The sequence below is a fragment of the Corvus brachyrhynchos genome, unplaced genomic scaffold (genome assembly GCF_000691975.1).
Source record: "Corvus brachyrhynchos isolate BGI_N302 unplaced genomic scaffold, ASM69197v1 scaffold70, whole genome shotgun sequence".
Classification (NCBI taxonomy): domain Eukaryota; kingdom Metazoa; phylum Chordata; class Aves; order Passeriformes; family Corvidae; genus Corvus; species Corvus brachyrhynchos.
In genome coordinates this window covers 6,451,147-6,469,755 of record NW_008236217.1, presented here as the reverse complement: position 1 = coordinate 6,469,755, position 18,609 = coordinate 6,451,147, and the positions used below count along the sequence as shown (strand labels likewise).

The following is an 18,609-nucleotide window of genomic DNA, read 5'->3' as shown; positions in this document are numbered from 1 at the left end:
AGTTTATACAGTCAGCATTTTTCAAATATTGTTGTAGTCTGGACTGTTTATAATTAACAGAACAAGAACATGTGAATACGCAATACACCCACAAGAAGCGCACATCTGGAATTTCATCATGAACATGCAACAGGCAGGATAACAATCTCCACACTATTTGCATGCTACATCAACTCCATGGGCCTGATTTCTATTTTAGGCCTGAGTAAAACAGAAATAAGCCCACTGAATACTGCAAGATTCCACAGGGCACATAAGAGAAAAGAAAAACACTTAATCAAACACACATTCAATAATAGTTCTGAAAATACAATGTATCTCCTAAAGTTGCATAACTCCACTCTACGGAACAACCTCAGAATTTCTTATCCCCAGAGCGGTCACTTCCACTTTAAAAATTAAACAATTAGGATATTTACTCCTCAGCATACGACATGTGGGAGACTGCATATTTATTTATGAACGTGGTTACATTACTACAGTTCAGTGCCTTGTTTCAATTCTCAGTACACCTTAACTGTCAAGTAGCTTTCCATATATTGAAGATCCAGCTCTCTCTGAGACACTGTTGTTGATCTGGCTCACAGAGAAGCCTCAGAAAAGCTTTAATGTTTGTCATATTTGCTTTAGCATTTTCTGTAATCACTTGAATCATAAAACTATAGCTTTATGTTTCAAGGCAGCTGACCTGGAAACTGGTTTCATATTTTGCATTTCTACAAGTAACTAAAGTTAGTGACTACAGTTAGTGATTTCTTCTATGTTCTGTTGCTTGGTCACTTTCTGTTAGGACATACTTTCTACATTATCTTGAACAGAGAGAAAAAACATTGCCTGAAAATTAGATAGCTAACTCAGCTCTTTAAATAGCTTCCGAGTAAGCAACAAACACATGCATGCACCACTGAACTCTCTTTAAAACAAGTACACCAAGATATTGATTGAAAAATACTCATAGTTGGGTTTTTTCTTCCTGAATGCTTCCATTTATAGGGAGAGTAAGCAAAAGAATCACACATACCTCAGCCCAGAACTCTGCATATATATCGTTGGCTGTCAGTCTGGTAACTGGCCACAATTTTGTTACAGAACACAGATCACAAGCTGTCATCATCAGTCCAATCACTCTATCTCTAAAATAAAATAACATTAAATTGTAAGTTTGGAAAAGAATTAATGATCACTCTGCTAAGTTTTCATTTGCCCTTGCCCAGTTTAATCAGCAGCAATGTATATACACTATAAATTTTCTCCCACCTAGCTTGTTTCTTCCTCATTTATGATTCATTGGTAAGGCATGGCACAGACTCTATACTGTATTCCTTGTTGTATTCCCTTCATTGTCTGCAGAGTTCATTGGCCATCCGCTACACAATCACATACATTGACAAGGGCACAGAGTGCCTGCCTGTTAAAACACTCACATGCCCCTCCATAATTTTCTGAAAATACAGTACAAGTCTACAAAAAGAAAGATGGCATATCTTATTGTTGCATTTATTTCTGTTCTTTAAAGAGAGAGGAAATATGCTCCAAAAGAGAGGAAAGACTACTTCTGAGTCTGTCTCAGATACTGTCATTGCTGTGTTGGAATGAATTCAAACCCTGACAGAAGAATCCAAGGCGTGACTCTGTCAAACACTGACAAACCTGTTCACAGAGTAACTGAACATCATCACTGGTATTAAAATCATGATTAGAATAAGGCACACACACACACAAAAATCCTATTTAATCAATTTTATAGCACAAATCTATGGTTTGTGAATCTAAGTTTTATAAAGAAAACTGGCAATTTAATTTAAATTCACGTGTTTTGACACAATGGAGAAATTAAGATGGCCCTTAAGGACACCTGCATCTTTGTTAATAATGCCTATTCCATGTGAAAAAGCACAGAGCTTGCTAACTTGCCTGCCAGTGTGATAGCAATCATTAAACATGTACCAACAGACAAATATACCAGAGGAAATACACAAATACACAGTATAATCAATCAATAAATGGCAAAGTGCACTTCCCCTACGTTAAGATAGAGGAGTCATCAGCCATATAAGGGTCAATGCAAATATAAAGCAATGGAAATTACTGTTACATATGTGAAATTTTACACACTGCTGGTCTTAGAGATCACATATGTAAGAAAATTACCATTCAGAGATAATCCTTTTAAAAAAAACAAAAGGGTTTCTCTTTCTAGACTAATGCCATTGGGATATACTTCTTGTTTGCTGCTTTACCTGTGTGTTTGGTTCTTAAGGTTTAATGCTCCCGTCTGATGCAGCTCCTCAAGCTGTTTTCTGTTTCCAAAATACAGGGCAAGGTCTGTGGCGATGATGGCTTTCCGGATGATCTCAAGTACTTGCTCATATTCACTGGAGCTCAGATTGGAGAAGACATTGTGCCCTTCCAGCTATGAAAAAGTAAAAAACCAATAAAAAGCACAAGCTCTAATTCTGAGATGATTTCAGTCTTTACTTCACCATACAGGTTGCAACGGTTTTACAGCCCAATGACAAGTTTTGTTGCAAATTCAAATGTTAATAGCCTGAAATTCCCTTTTTTTTTTTACTTTTCAAACACTGTAGTGAAAAAAACCTGTGACTAAGCCACCAATCTGTTTTTGGGACTGCTCCTTCTGAAGCCTAAAGGTATTACTAGAGAAAAATTATTGAAATCTTTTTCTTTGATTTAGAAGCACTACAGACACAGAACTTCCAGACAGTGCTGACTTGGAAATTTGTGATTCAATTCTGGTCCAGAGTTGGACCAGTTGCTAAACTGAGTACCTGATTCACTTAAGCCCAGTTTTGATACTGTGTAATATATAGTATGGATAAAGAAACACTGAAGTTAGAAATACAAAATAATTTTGTTTTCCTAGCGTTCCAAATGAAATGTGCCTGAAATTGCTGCATTTACTGACACGATTTTCTATATAAAAATAAAGTTAATTATTTTAATGTATATGAACATTTAGGGGAAAAAGCTGCTTTGTTCAACCTTAAATTGAACGACTCATAAACTAAAGACAATGGTTTCCACTATGGAGGCTCTGGTAACACACCACTGCCATCAGTTTTCAATTTCCACAGTGTATTATTGATCATTTAACTGACTATATCCATGCTTCATGATAGCTAATGAAGCTATAGCATATTTTAAAAAGTCAAGACTATCTGCTCTCTCTAAGATTTGGAAAACAACTTGTCAAAACTCTTCCTACTGTTGAGAGGAAGCAGACCAAAAAAAAAAAAAAAAAAGAGCTAGCCATGTCAAGGTGTGCACATTCAGAAATAAAAAAATATTATTAAACTATAATAAATGCAGATGGGTTTTGACATTTAATTGGCATTTGGCCTGAAGCTCAAAAATTTTCCTTGACTTTCATCAAGTATTTACATAATTTGCTCAAAATAAATCCTCTGCAGTACAAATAGGCTTGGTTTCTCTCACCATCCGGAACGTAAACATCATTTTCCAGTACTTTTACTTAGACAAGTAGATTTATTGTGAATAATGAATAGAAAATAGAATCTATCTAAGTCTGAATGCTACTTTGACAGATTTCTAAGTCATAGAACATGATGTTTAAAAAAAAAATTCAGAACATTTTAACCCATCATCAGCACTTTAGGAGTAAAAAATTACTACTACTAATCCTCACAATTTAGGGGTTTGGGGAGCCTTTACTCCCCAACCTGGCTGTCTAATTCATGGGAACAGGCTATTTGTCCTAGTATTTAAATTATTCTGGATTCTACTCTTGGGCTTTAGAAGCTACACTCTCAGAAAGACCACTATGACAGCTTCTGTTCAGACTACTCAAAAGAACTGATTCTGTAAAGTGCTGACAGAAGCCACCAGTTATGAGTGTGTCACTTAGGCTTTTGAGTAGTACATACAAAGTACAGCTCCTAAGATTTTGTTCTTTCCCTGCTGAGCTAAAGCTAGTGAATAGAATCCTCTGTGTCCTAAGTATGGAGTACACTAGAACTGCAGGTGGATGACCAAAGCAACTCTAAAGTTTCAAGAGGTTAAAAGTACTGCAGGTTACTAATGTAAAATTAAAACTCACTCAGATAAACCCTAAAGAGCTTGGTGGGCTGGTTTGGCTTTTTTTTTTCCATCAGTCCAGGAATTCAGTAAGACTTTTGATTCAAACAAAAACCAGCAAGTCCAAAAGGCTGCTCTAGTCTGCATTTGCAGCTAATTACCACCAGCATGGGTGTTTCAGTGGCCAGTGTCTAGAATCCACTCTACAGCCCTGGCCACTTATCTCCCCTTTCCTCACTCACACTGACAGCAAATCTAGGAGGTAGCAGGGAAGCAAAAGGGTTCCCTGCCTTGTTGGCAAATGGGATTTTCATCGATTACAACATTTCTGCCAGAAAAAAATGCAAAATGGTTTGGACAGTGAAGTGTTAATGACTCAGGAACATGCTCACTGTGCACAAATTCACACAAAGAATGAACACTAAACATCTAATGCCATACCACCACTGAAGGATTCAATTACACCCTCCTACATGAAGGAGCATTCAGAGATAAAGCTTCCATTCTGTGATTAAATGTATATGATACCTAAAACCATAATCACAAGATGTGCTTCTGAATGCAAGACAGAATATGTATTTTTCCTAAAAGGTGATTACATATTTAAGAAAATAAATATCTTCCCCTGAAAAACCAGAAAGAAAGAAAGGTTAACAATGAATTAGTGTCACAGTAGCAAGTTAAGGCTGAGTGTGCACAGAAAACTCAAACTAGTGAGCGCAAGTGTGGACTGGCAGCAGTTTCACAGGTAAGAGTACTCACTCTTCTAATTGAGAATTATAAAAATTTCACTCATGAGAAAATATGTGTGTGGCTGTGTAGCACACCTGTATTTTCCCAAAGTGTCTGCACGTTTTCTTGCAGTTTTTTCTTCATTAAACATAGACACATGACCTCATACTAAGAACTATCTTTCACAGAATATTACCTTACTCAGGTTTTTTTATTTCAAATTGTCAAGTAACAAAAAAGCAAAGGATAACATAATGAAATAAGTTTACAATTTTCATGCATGAAAAATTAAAACTTCCTCTTTCATGCCACACATTCAATGTTCACAGAATTTATTACAGCAGGTTTTCAAATTTCTCATACAAATTTTTGCCAGTACTTGAGTTTTTATTCAAAATTTCAGGATGGTTGAAGACTTTGTTGAAACACATTATGACAAAAAACTAAATATGTAACTGAGAAAATGATTTTTCATTTTCAGAGTTCCTATTCCACATGGTCATGGAAAAAAACTTCCATAGAACCAGAAGCCAAAAGCTTCAAAGGTGGGCCATAAGTAAAGACCCTCAAATACGCGATATTTTTTACAACTTCAAGATTCTGAGAAAGCTGTTTTGCTAATTGTGAAACCTGTCTTGCTGTAATAAATCTTCCACTCGTCTAAATGAGTACTATAATAGAGAAATTAAACTGAGCATGCTTCAGAAAATCTAGTGGGTAATGATGTGACTCCTATTTCCACCACTGAACACTAATGCACAGAACACACAATTTCAATAATCCTACCTGCAGGATGGACACAGTCTGCGAGAAGTGGTGCTGTTCCATTGTTGATGTGGAATAGAGAGCAGCTAAGGGATGATCAAATTTCTGAAGATAGCTGTTGCTGTAACCTCTGTGATCCAGGTCATGACACAGGCATGCAACTAAAAGACCCTTTCGCTACAAAAAAATTGACACAAGCATGAAAAGCAAGATGTATTTCCTGCCCCTAGATGTCACTCTCTACCCAAAATACGGTAGAAGTTGCACTATGCTCACACTGCCTTCAAAGAGCACATGTAGAAATATCCTTAAAAATGAGAGAAACGTGACAGTAAGGACATGCCGAATTGAAATTCTTGCTCCAATTGTAATTATATTATGCATTTAAAAAACCTTGTTTGACAATAACATACTGTTGGATGAACTCTGCTTCAGAAGAAATCAGTCTGGTTATCCACTGAATCCTTACCATGGTTATTAAAACAATAAAAAGTGCAGTTATTGAGGGAGAAGAAACATACAAGATGTATGATCTCCTGGTCAAGACAGATACACTGAAGTTCAATGCCAGACCTGCCTCTGCAACACTCCTAGAGATGTTAACCAAATCTCCTAGTTGAGTATTTTTCAAATACTGGACAATAGCAATTGCAAACAAATAAAGACAGTAACTGGGATTTTTATATAGTTAATCCTTAATATCCTGAAAAAATGGAGTCCCTGAAATCTCTTTCTCAAAAGGTTTTCACTTAACTTATGTGTTTGGAAAACAAATTCATTAACGTTTATGACTCTGTCACTGTTGGCATGAAGTATCAAGAAAACGTCTTCAGAGACCTAATAGCTTCCTCTTATAATTGGTTCTGATAAGTGTTCAGTAAACAAGGATAAGGCTATAAAATGAAGCAGAAAAAGAATATTGATTAACCATCTATTAAGTGTGCAACATCAAACCTGGATACTATACTAAGGGACCCATGATTCTGTGGAAAAATAGCAAACAATGATTTATGATTAAGAAATTAATGATGCAATTAAAAATATTATCACAAATACACTATGTGCAGAAATAGGGCTGCAGCAACACCAATTGTATTTCTGATTTTGAGACATTGACTTCTATTTTGAATTATGTCTTTTCAATAGTTCATCTTGTATATTTTTAAAAAGCATACAAAAAACCCCAGGTGATGCAGCAGCACGTGTCCACACAGATCCTCAGCAGAAGTGGAACCCTTAGGAGCATAACACAGACCTCCATCACTTGAAATTGCACAGTACCAGCTTGTCTCAGTCTCCATGTCTCAGGAAGTCATTCTTGTCTCAGTCCTACAGGATTATACAGTGCCCAATAACAGCGCTCTTGACCTTGTGCCTACTGTCCCTGCTTGGATCCTAATTCTTTAATCACTGAAAACTGCTGGATCTATTTGTCTCCAGATCAGTGTCTCCTTTACAGTGTTTTATACTTCTCTTCCCATCTAAATCTACTGAGGTTTGTGTCAGCATCCCTCACCTGAGGTCAGCCCATAGATCCCCAAACTTTCTTTCAGCAGTTTCCTGTATTCTTGTCCGATTATCAAGAAAGAAGACTGCTGAAAAGCTGGGACACTGACTGGAATAAGACACTCAAACAGATGAAGGCTGGCTGGAGTTTGCAGGGAAAAAATACTGTTTCCATCTCTCTTAACAGCTGTCTTTTTTGCTCTCTTTTTCTTACTCTGCATCTCCAAAGAGATGGGGCTTACCTCTTGGTTACTACTGAATGTTATCAGAGTTTTAAAAATTCTCTGAAGCTGCACTCCACAGATTTTTGTTGTTAAAGGAATACTGATTTTTTTTTTCCAAACTTGCATAGCTTGGCCAAATATGCCTGACACATGCCTCTTTCACATTTCAGTGTCAACTTTCAAGTCTTTCCTTTACAGCAGGATAAACTATACCTTTTCAAAAGAAAGATCGCCAAATTTAATTTTCCTCTTATACACTGAACAAAACTTTGATTTCTACTAGCATGTCTCTTTTAAAGAGCCAAACAATTATGCCTGAAATTTCCCCAAATGGATCAACTTGAGGAAGTTAACAGAGCCTGGAAAATTACAGCCCAAATGGATAATATTTGGCAGTTATACATAACTGAAAGTAGGTTCTCCGAGTCAAAAGTTTCATGTAACATTAATAACAGACAGCACCCTCAGTTGTACCTACCATTATTCAGAAGAAAAACAAGTGACAGTTTTCCATACTGTGTATTAACATTCTAAGCCTTCCATTTTACTATTTATCTTTTCCATTTAGAGATCAATTTAAAGTTTGGCTCTTCTCCTTTACTCACGTATGTCAGCCATCTCTGCAACCCTTGTCCTCCTATTCAGGATCTCCCAGACCTCACAGGATTCAAGACCCAGGGTGTTTCCCTCCCTCACAAGAGATCTGACAGTTAGTTAATAATTAAAGACTGTGGTTGTAAGTGGGCAGGGAGGACCACAAAACTTAGACATGGATTTGTACCAAATCTACACTGCTTTTTTAGGGGCAGTCCTGGAAAACATGACTAGGATTAGGAATGAGAGTAATCGTCCTCCCTCAAACTCTTTACCCACATCCATTCCTCCATGAAGACCTTTACATACACTCTGCCCAAACTGACAAAAAAACTCTAGCACAGAAAATATACTTGTACAACAGCTGATAGCTCTGATGAGGTGTGGTAACTGATACCACCATGTCACCTACCTCTAGATCAGTGAAAAGGCCCTGGTTGTTCTGCAGGATGGCATACATGCAATGTGCAACGGTGACTGCATGCTTCCAGTTGTGGTAGGGCACGCGGCGATAATTCTTCTTCACAGACATAGTAAATCGACACAGCTTTTCAAGTTCAAAGCTAGGAAGAAATTAATTCGGTCAGAGACAAGAAATAAGAACAGGGAAAAACAAGCAGCAGAGGAGAAAAGATGGTCTTTGGTTTACCCTTCTTGCTAGGATTGACTCTCACTGTGGATGACTCATTGAATGACATGGAGAGTCACACAAGTTTGGCAAGGACAGAGGAGCGTGGACACCTGACAATGCTCTTAGTTTAATCTGTTAAATTCGGGAACATAAGTCATGCTACCCAGCTCAGTCAACACAATTGCATGACCTTCCCTGCTCCCAGAAACTTGAAGTGATTTCTTTCAATTGCTTATTCAACTTGAAATGTAGTGCAAGTCTGCATCTAATGGACAATTTAAAAACATGATTTGTGATCAAAACAGAAAATTCAGGGTTTTTTAAGCAAAGGACATAGAAGAAATAAACCTGTTTAAATGGAGATGCTCCATATTGACACTGTGAAAAGAGGAAGATTTTATTTTTCCAATACTTTTAGATTTTTTTTCCACCTTAGCCTAACAGAACTGAAATTCACATCTCTCGGTTTCTTCACTTCTCACCAAACAAAATTTTGTTAAGTCCTAAGTCAATGACTTTTACCCTCATAAAAAGGCAGTTTTACTTTATTCTCATTTTTTTCCCTTGTTGCTGCGATTTAAGTTCCACGTTTTAAGAATTTCTTGGGTATATCAGGAAAGTGGTACTAATGTTCTAGTTTTGCAGTACTCGTGAGGTGAGAAAAAAGCTGAATGTTTCTGACCTATGTGTAAAAATGCAGACACATCTACTACATGGAAACAGGCAGAAATGTGTATTTCTACAGTTGCATGCTGAGCAATGGAATTATTATTCTTGGCCTTAATCTGACATTAGGAAAACCAGAAGCATACTGTCTTTCAAAAAACTTTAAGCTTTCTTTTTTAATTTTAAAAAGTCAGAGAGTGACAGAACTATTGTTTAAAGTAGTACATAATTCATAATTCAGAATATCACAGTAGTCACTTCCATCTGCACCCAATCTCAACTCAATGGTTATTACATGAGAGTACAGTTATAGCTAAAGGGAAAATCATTATCTGTGACACATCAAAGTGGAATACGATTACTTCGTCCGCTGCTGTATTTTGCATACTTGATTAAAGCAGTAAAATATTATTGCTTCAGAAGAGCAAAGAAATTGTAGTGAGTATGATAGAATTTTCTCTGAAATCCTCCATGGACAGGACAATTATACATTATATAGGTAAATACTTTAAGGCACAACCTTACTTCTCAATATATTAAAATCAAATTTTAGTCTTAAAATTCTTGGTTTTTTGTCAAGGGTTTGAGAAGTTTTGTTCTTCCAGAAATTAAATACAAGTCCTGTTCCAACAGTCTCCTTTTCAAATATTTTCCTCACTTTTGTTTCCTTAATTTGATATGTGAAAGATGAGGCTCATTTGAAAAACATCAAGGAGATACCAATTCTTTCTCATCAAAGCTACACCTTGAAAGGAAGAGACTGGGAGTCAGAGAGAGAAGAGAACAGACCCTGACTGAAAATATGACCCCCAATCCTGCATCCACAGCCATTCAGTCTGGAATGGAAACAAGCTAACTACTCTGAGCAGTAGAGAACTGTTTCTACAAGTCATCCACTCTGCAGCATTGAGGAAGATTGAGAAAGACCCTCTGGTTTGACTACACTTTGAGGGCATGGAGATTCATTCAGTTAGCAAGACAAAATGAAACACCAACAAACATTTCCTGAATGTTTCTTCCTTTTGTAGGGATGTACTTCCCCTTTCAATTGACCATTTATAGATTTTTTTTCCATAATTTGGAGCAGCTCCTTTCTTTCAGCAATGGGCCATACTTAGCCAAGAGGCTACTGATCTTGGTAATGATAATGAACACTGAGAGAAAGGACAGCAAATGAAGCATTCAATTTAATTTAATCACTTTCAAAATTAATGCACAACTATGCAAATAACTGATTCACTTAGCAAGATAAAGATCTGATCTTAGTTTACTTTTACCATATACATTATTAATTTCAGCAACTATATATTTGAAAAATCAGTTTTCATGCACGTTCTCCCCTTTTTGGGAAGACTGCTTTTTGTCTTTACCATCTTCTGTCTGAAAAGCAACCTCATCTCAGAACTAAACAATTTTTCAGTATATTGGAAGGCCAACTGTTTGGATGATATCACAAGCTCTTTAACCTGACTGTTCCTGCATTTTATTAACCAAGGACCAAGGAGCTGGGACATGAAATCCAGCCTGTTTATTACACTCCTGTACAGACCAAACATAGGAAAAAAACATCAAGGAACACAGACCTTGAATTAGAAAGCAATTATCTCCAAAATTATTAATAAATAAACACAGAATTAACAATTAAAGAAAGAAATCATATACTTCATACCAGGCTGTCCCACAGGACTGATGAACCATGTAGACAAAAATGGCAGGCCAGACATCCTCATATGGACTGATATCAAAATGGTATCTAAGAAGAAAGTTTCAGCTTAGTAAAGACAAACACCTTTTCATTGTTACTAAAAACAAGTGAAAATGACTAGGAAATGTATACCCAGCAAGTCTCACTTCTTTCTGAATACACACAGAAAACTGAATTTACAGGCTATATTTTTCAGTAATGTTAAATTACGTATTTCTGCTAAGGTCCATGAAACTATACTCATAGTTTTATACAAACATTTAGTAATTAATTTATGTTGGAAAAGACCCTTATGATCAAGTCCAACAGTTAGCCTTTGGCTTTGTTTACTTAGCAGAAACATATATCTTTATTTAAGGATCTGCTGATTAAATAATAGACAAAAAAAAAATTCTTAGGGACAATGAGAGGTTTACAGGCATTCCTAAAATATTCTGGACTTCCTTCCCAGGAATTGGAAAGATGGTGTCTCTAAAAATATATTTACTGGATTTTTTTCCAATAATTGCTGTCATAAATTGCATAAATTGCATGAGACTCGCTCTAATTTTGACAGAGGAAAAAATCAGTTTTTACTGGCTCATAGAAATCAAGCTGAAACTTCGAAAATTCAACTTTTAATACCATATTTTTTATGCTTCATTACTTGAAGACTTCTCTCCTCTCCTGATATCAATATTTAGGGCTAATTTTAGGGACCCAGGACAGTCAAACTGTTTTTCCTTCAATTATTAATTAACCTTTTCCCTGCACTTTCTGTGCTGTGAGTCCTCTATTTCTTCTCCATGAAATCCACCTAACTGCTTGCCATACTGAAGAGCACAGCAGCTGTGAGAGGACTGAAGGTAGCTGAATTGCTCGGAAAATGGTTAAATGTATTCTGACTGCTTGAACTAAAGGATGTTAATATAATTTAGAATGAAACCTGTCATCTTTGCAAGTAAAATTCATTTTTGCTGAGGAGGTGGGTTATATAATATCACCTTACAAAGCACAAGAAATTATATTGCAAAGAATAAGCTTCTATTAGGGTGTAATCCTGCAAGCTGTTAATGCTCTGGCATTCAAGCAAATCACTTCAGCATGTAATGAACTTTAACTATAAGCAGTCCCTGTTAAGCACAGGCTTTCACATTGCTCACAGCTACAATGCTCAGCGCCGAACAGAAGTGAACGAGCTCTGGAGATTAGGTTTAAAAAGACAACTTAGATTTTGTGACTCAATAGCTGATTTTAGGCACGTGGTTACTGGAGTAGAATTTATTGTCCTGGACCTAAAAGAGCGACTTAAAAATATGATGACTCCCATTGTTAGCGTTGAGTGGGGACTGGCCATTAAAATAGAGATGGAGGTACATCTTCAGCATATAGCAGCTGAAAATAACTAAATTATGTCAGAGAAAGCCTAAAAGGCTGGATGGGAAGTCCTCCTCCAAAATTAGGCTGCAACTCTACACTCTAGTACCTGGGATTTGTAACATTGGGTTTTCATTTGCTCTTCCTTCTTAAGCTCAAGGAGATGCACAACACACACACACACATACATACTTGAAACTCACAAAAAAACCAAACGCCCCCTACACAAACACCCCAAAACCAAACCTAAAAAACATACACAACCCAGAAAATTCCAGGAACAAGCTGGGATGTATATGTTTAATTCTAGATCATGTCCAAGGGGATGGGAACATGCATTTGGTCGTAAGCTTGGCTTCCTCTCTGGCACTGAGCTGATGGTGACTTGGGACTATCAGAATGAAAGCACATCCCTACAAATCCTAGGTAAAAACTAATGCTTAAAGCAACTACTGCAGCTACCCATGCCTGTGGAAAAATTCTTAGTGCGTGTAATTTTATATCTTTGATAGGTAAATTTTGTTCACGGGTCATTAAGTATAACTAAATATAAGAAAGCCAGAGATAAAACCCCATGATAGGGCAGTTCATGATATGGTAGTTCAATAATAAAAGTTCTTCCTACAAAAAACTCCACTACAAATAGGAAAAAAAAAAATTAACAGGCTATATACAACTGCTGCTACATTAGAAAAATACTTACAGCTCAATTTCTTTATAAATATGTGGAGGCAGTGTACAGTGCATGAGGTTTTGCCACTCTTCAGCTGTACAAACACTATGGTAGGATAGCTTCTCCATCGTTACACGGTAAATACACTCTGAATGACGAATTCTGTGGTACATCTGAGAAAGAGAGAGAAGTCATGCATGAATGTGGAATTTTAATAAAGAAAAAAATTATTTCCCATATTCAAGCACTGATTATTAAAATACACATCTGCAAAAATTACAGTGCTTTTGGCTGCACAACTTCACACATTAGAAAAGCGACAGATTACACTGAATTCAGTACTTCTGGAAAACTAGGCCTTCTATCACATCATTTGATCTCCTCACTCAGGTAAATATCTAAGGCTCAGCTGACTTTTCACTGCATGTGAGCTCTCCCAAGGAAAAGAATCAAAGTTCAGGAGTCAGAAACAGAGCTAAGTCCCCTGCAAAATTCTAACAGACAGAAAACCTATACCAGGGCACAATTCATATTTTCTGCCACTGTATGAATTCTATTAATTAGTACAAATTACTGCTATCTATGCTCAGTAAAAGGTATGTGAGATGTTCATCATACCTACATTACTATTCAGTATGAAAAATAAGCACAATTAATTACTGAGAGGTTCAGACAGTTGTTGCAGACATGGCATGGTTTGCAAACATGTGGGGACATTACAATGTGCTAGTAAAACAATCCTCTGGAGCAGTGCACCCTGCATGGTAACATTCACCGTCTAAAAAGAGTGAACTTACACACAACTGAGTGTGCATAGTCCCAAGTGTAATTTATATGCAGGCCATTCTACCTGCCTTGACCCACGTGAAACAACTTGAAGTAACTGGTAATAAAATTTGCTGCCCCACTGTACCAATAGCACAATATTGGTAAAATTCCTTAATGTAAATCACCAGGCTTAACTGGCTTTGCATTGTATTTTACCTCCCATGAATATATAACCCAGTTTTTCTGCATTGTCTTTTTATTGAATTTATTGCATTTTTATACTTGTATAGTAATGATCATTACATTGCTAATTTTTCCCACAGGAATAGTAAATTTTGAGATGATGAAGAGTTTGAAGACGAAAATAGCCATCCACTCTTATCTAGAAGCATGGATAATTATAAGTATGTACCACAGCATTAAGTGTAAAAATTGATCTTTAAGTATTAAGCATGTGGAATTGAGAGAATATACGGCATCTCCATTCCCCAGTTAAATTTATAAAATACAATCTGAATTTATAAAATAAATAATAGCCATACTTTCTAGTGAAAAAGGGAAAACAGATATTATTCACATTTCAGAGCTTGCTCTCTCAGTTTAGCTACACAAAATAGATATATCCAGAGTATGGTTATTTCAAATGAAATCCCTGTCATCCTCTTAAAATAGAATTATTCACCAAGGAATTCAATGTTATTTCAATGAAACAAACTTACGAATAATTTCAATAATCTGTAACATCAAAATACTTAACTATTCTCATTATAATTTACAAAATTGTAAATAAAACTTACATTAGCACAGTGTAAGGCTAAAGCACAAAAGACGGCAAACATTTTAAAGTTGTTCTCATCAGTTTTAGAGAAGGCACTTCCACTTATTTTGTTCACCATCTGCACAACACCTATTACACTTCCTCGGCTGACAATAGGCATGCACAGGATATTTCTGGTTGTGTAGCCTGTGTAGAGGTCTACTTCTCTGGAGAGCCATGAAGGAGAAAGAAAAAAAAGAAAAAAGTTAATATCAGTTGGTATCTATTCCTTGATTCTCACAAATGTTGATGTACACTGTACTGAATTGTTTTAAAGTAGACCGAATTGGTACCTGAAAGAATTTCACCTCCAAAATCCTCAAATACTTCTATCTACTGTATCATACTTAGAAAGAACTTTTTAATCCTTTAATAGCCATTTGCAAGACAAAGAATCAATATTGCCTCAAACACAGAGTTAAAGAACATTCAGGTATTCTTAGGCATGTTATTTGGTAGTGAACTGTTTTTTCTACCCTGAAACTAATGAGATTGCAGGGAGACTAATAATGAAAATCAGCAACAATCTAACTATATTTTCCCCCATTATATTAATATTTGATAAAATAATACTTTTTATTTGTACCTTAAAATTATCTGCGATGGCTAAATCATTTACATAAATATCTAAAAGTTGCCTCCTCATCAGAGGACCACAGCTCCATGAATGCATCTGAATATGAAATTTAAGTAGTAATTTTATGTAAAAGGTTTGGTGATCTATCTTCCCTTCCAATGAACAACACCCTACCTGTTAAAGCGTGGGTCTGCATAGGCATCAGGGATATTAAGGACTTCTCCTGTTCTTGCCACTTGACCAGCTATTCCTTTTTCTATAGAAAATCTGGAGAAAATAAAAATGTGTATTAGCGAAAATACGGAAAACACATTTTTCCAGTGGAGTCTGTCTTGGGCACAGTAATGGGTGTTCCCAACCAGCGTCATTTTCTTGCTTTGAGGAGAAAAATCTTACAAAAACTAGTAGTACATAACAAAATTAAAAAGCACATCCTAACAGATACTTTCTGAAAACATTTTATATAGCTACATAGTTTAATACAAAACATGCCATAACATGACCATTTTAGTGACAAAAATTCGAAGTCTTCATAACCCAGGGAGTTATCCCTAACAAATATAACATTTGTACAGAACCTGAGACTTGTGTTTACATTTAAAAGGTATTGATTTTGTTATGACTTTTACATATTCATTGTTTCTTTAGACACAACAAAGGCAACATGGAACTTGTTTCTTTGGGTGGGATGTGTGTGTGTGTGTGTGTATTTGATAACAAAATTTTGGAAAAAGACCAGTGGAAAATTCATAGCTAAACATTAGATGCATTTGCCATGTAGACTTTGGAATGATTAGCTTGTTTCATGACAATCAAACAATGCCATGGTACTAACTGCATCCCTTATTCACCACAAGGAAGTTACACAATTATATTCCTAAATTGTATCAGAAAAATCCATACGTCTGTCTTGTGAGTAAATAATTTTCAATATTTAGACATAAAGTAGTTATGACATACAAGCAGAAGATAATTTATGGAGAAAACCATGTAGAAAGAATCATATGTGGAACGCTTTGAAGTCTAAATGTACTCTCATAGTACCCTGATGTCTGGTACTGAAGTTAGTGATAAAGCTGTCAGGATTTCATCCTGCACACCTGACTTTGAGTTAGATTTTTCTGTTGCTTCTTATGATAGGCACATCACACCAACTTAAGACTCCTTCCTGATGACTCATTCAGTGTCACTTTTTTACAGATATTTAAGTTGCACTTCACTTTCAGTATACAGTACCTGTGAAATGGCTCACACCCTTGCACTTAGAATCAACATTTCAATAACATACAGAAAAGACAGAAAGATATAAGCAAGAAAAACAATTATCAAGAAGGAGTAGGAAAGTGCATGTTAAAGCAGGCCAGCTTCTTTAATTTACACCACCTCCTTGCTTGTCAGTACGCAAATTGCACCAATTTTGACTCCTTCCATTCTCACTCACACAATGGTAAGTGGGAGTAAGTTTGTCTAAAGGAGTTTTAGTGAAAACATGAATCACATCTTATATTGGCCCAGAACTTTAAAAGTATAAGGAGGAAATGAAAAAAGTTCTGATAAAAATCAACGCTGAATATTTTAGGAAAAATTTAGTACAGGGTATTTAGTCACACACTTCTTTCTTTTAAGAAGCTGAACATCTGAAACCTGCATGCCTTTGAAAATCTTAGTCTGGAGCTGTTAGGGATTCATAATTTTTGAAATGTGAAAAGCACTATATTTACTTTGTTGTTTAGCCTCTTTTATTAAAAAAAGTGCGTAAGTGTAAAAATTAGGTACCTGTGACATGAAGCAGAAACACACATAAATTTTAGTCAGGGAATCCTGTGTAGCCATTACCAGACAATATATATTTTCAAATTTACCACTTCAAGCATTGTTCAGTATCACAATTCATTAAAAGTTTGAAAATCTAAATTCACATGAGAAAAGTAAAATTAAATTACTGAACTTGAAATCTTCAAAACCAACGACCAATCCATACTCAAGTCTACATTTGCCTAATCCATCCATAAGAAGTGCAAATTGCGATTTCCTTGCTTTGGATGTGCTTGAATCACACAAATTTTAATTCCTCTTGGGAACACTCTTGGGAAGAAAAGTCCCAAACTGGCAGACTACGGATTAGGTGCACTATTACCTGCACCTTTACCTACCTCAGAACACCTCTGTTTTTTTCCCAACATGATTTCCAAAAGGACCGCCTCCGGAAGACGGCATTTCCAGGAGTGACGTTAAAGCTTCAGAGACGCTGTTTCGATGGCACTGCAATGTCATTCCCAGAAGTACTACCTTCTGGAGGCGGGTCCTGGTGGGAATGATATCACAGTATGACAAGTATTGTCAGGGTACCTGCAGATAGGCACAGAAACTGGGTAACAAAATGCCTGCACATCCATAGTTAAAATGAAACTGCACTCTTCTGTTAGCTATTCTTACCTTATTTCTTTGGTCTTCTTAAAGACAGGTTTTCCATCATTTTCTTCTCCAATATCAAAAAGGTCTGAATACAGCTCCTTATTTTTGTGGTCAACCTGGAAGAGTGCACACCTATCTGCATTCACCAGGTTTTTTGCATATATCTACAGACAAAAAACAAAACCAGTGTTAACGTTCATGAGTTGGATTATCTCCAGTCATTTACCTGATAAAAACATACATCCGTGTACAATAAAAGTTTTGAGAAGCTATCCAGTATGGAAATCAGTTTGAAGGAGCAATCTTTTATGATACAATTCAAAAGTAAAATCTTGAATTCAATATTTTTTTTGTAAATTAGAGTGTTCACTTTGAGAAATACAGGAATATCTTCAGAGATTTGAAAGTTTCCTGAAAGAAAATAGCTTTCCTACTTAATTGTTTTTCAAGGCTTTTCAAAACGGTACCTTTCCTCCCTCTATGTTTAGATGCTATTCATCTTTACTTGATTTTAAATAAATAAGTTAGAACAATACATAAGAACAATGTTGACTTTTTGCCTTCATCTTCAATGTAAATATATTGGTATTTAATATCCACCAAAGACAGACAAAACAGAGAGGGTAGTGTTTGCTTCTAAAAAGCTAAGTGTCCCTGTAATACCTAACAATGAACAAATGATCCTTGTGGGTCCCTTCCAAGTGAGAAATATTCTGTGATCCTGTGATTCTGTCGTTTGAGATATCACTATGGATTGACCTAGGCAGAGGGTTAGGAAATGGCTGCACCCTCCTGATGTCAGGGACAGTACTTGCACAAGAGGTGAGACTTAGAAATTCTGCATGAACTAACCAAAGCCCAAAGGTACCAGCCACAGCCAAAGAAGTACCCCAGTACAGGAACAGACTTGCATGGTCTCTATCTTACTTTGAACCAACTAGTTTTATCTTAGCAAAAACAACTCCCAGGACCACTGACTGTCAGAACAGAATCTTGTCCTGGGAACAGAACAGCTCTTCACTGAAGTATTTCTCACACATACAATAGTCTTTCTGAGAAAAAGAGGAAAGAGAGAGACAAAAATCAACCAACGATCACTATGTTAACTTAAGACGGCAATATGC

At 36.2% G+C, this 18,609-nt stretch overlaps 1 protein-coding gene across 4 annotated transcripts in view; it reads right to left on the bottom strand.

The window, feature by feature from the left end:
• PDE10A (phosphodiesterase 10A) overlaps positions 1-18,609 on the bottom strand; it is a 347,743-nt gene that overhangs the window by 10,338 nt on the left and 318,796 nt on the right. For 3 of the 4 annotated variants that reach the window (XM_017746080.1, XM_008643319.2, XM_017746072.1), the window contains 9 exons: positions 17,507-17,649; positions 15,245-15,337; positions 14,474-14,660; positions 12,939-13,081; positions 10,844-10,927; positions 8,290-8,440; positions 5,575-5,730; positions 2,241-2,413; positions 1,022-1,133 (listed from right to left, as the gene is read on the bottom strand). In XM_017746080.1, the coding sequence (XP_017601569.1) occupies positions 1,022-1,133; positions 2,241-2,413; positions 5,575-5,730; positions 8,290-8,440; positions 10,844-10,927; positions 12,939-13,081; positions 14,474-14,660; positions 15,245-15,337; positions 17,507-17,649 (1,242 nt within the window). The remainder of the gene's footprint in view (positions 1-1,021; positions 1,134-2,240; positions 2,414-5,574; positions 5,731-8,289; positions 8,441-10,843; positions 10,928-12,938; positions 13,082-14,473; positions 14,661-15,244; positions 15,338-17,506; positions 17,650-18,609) is intronic. The other variant, XM_017746063.1, reaches the window with a different exon arrangement.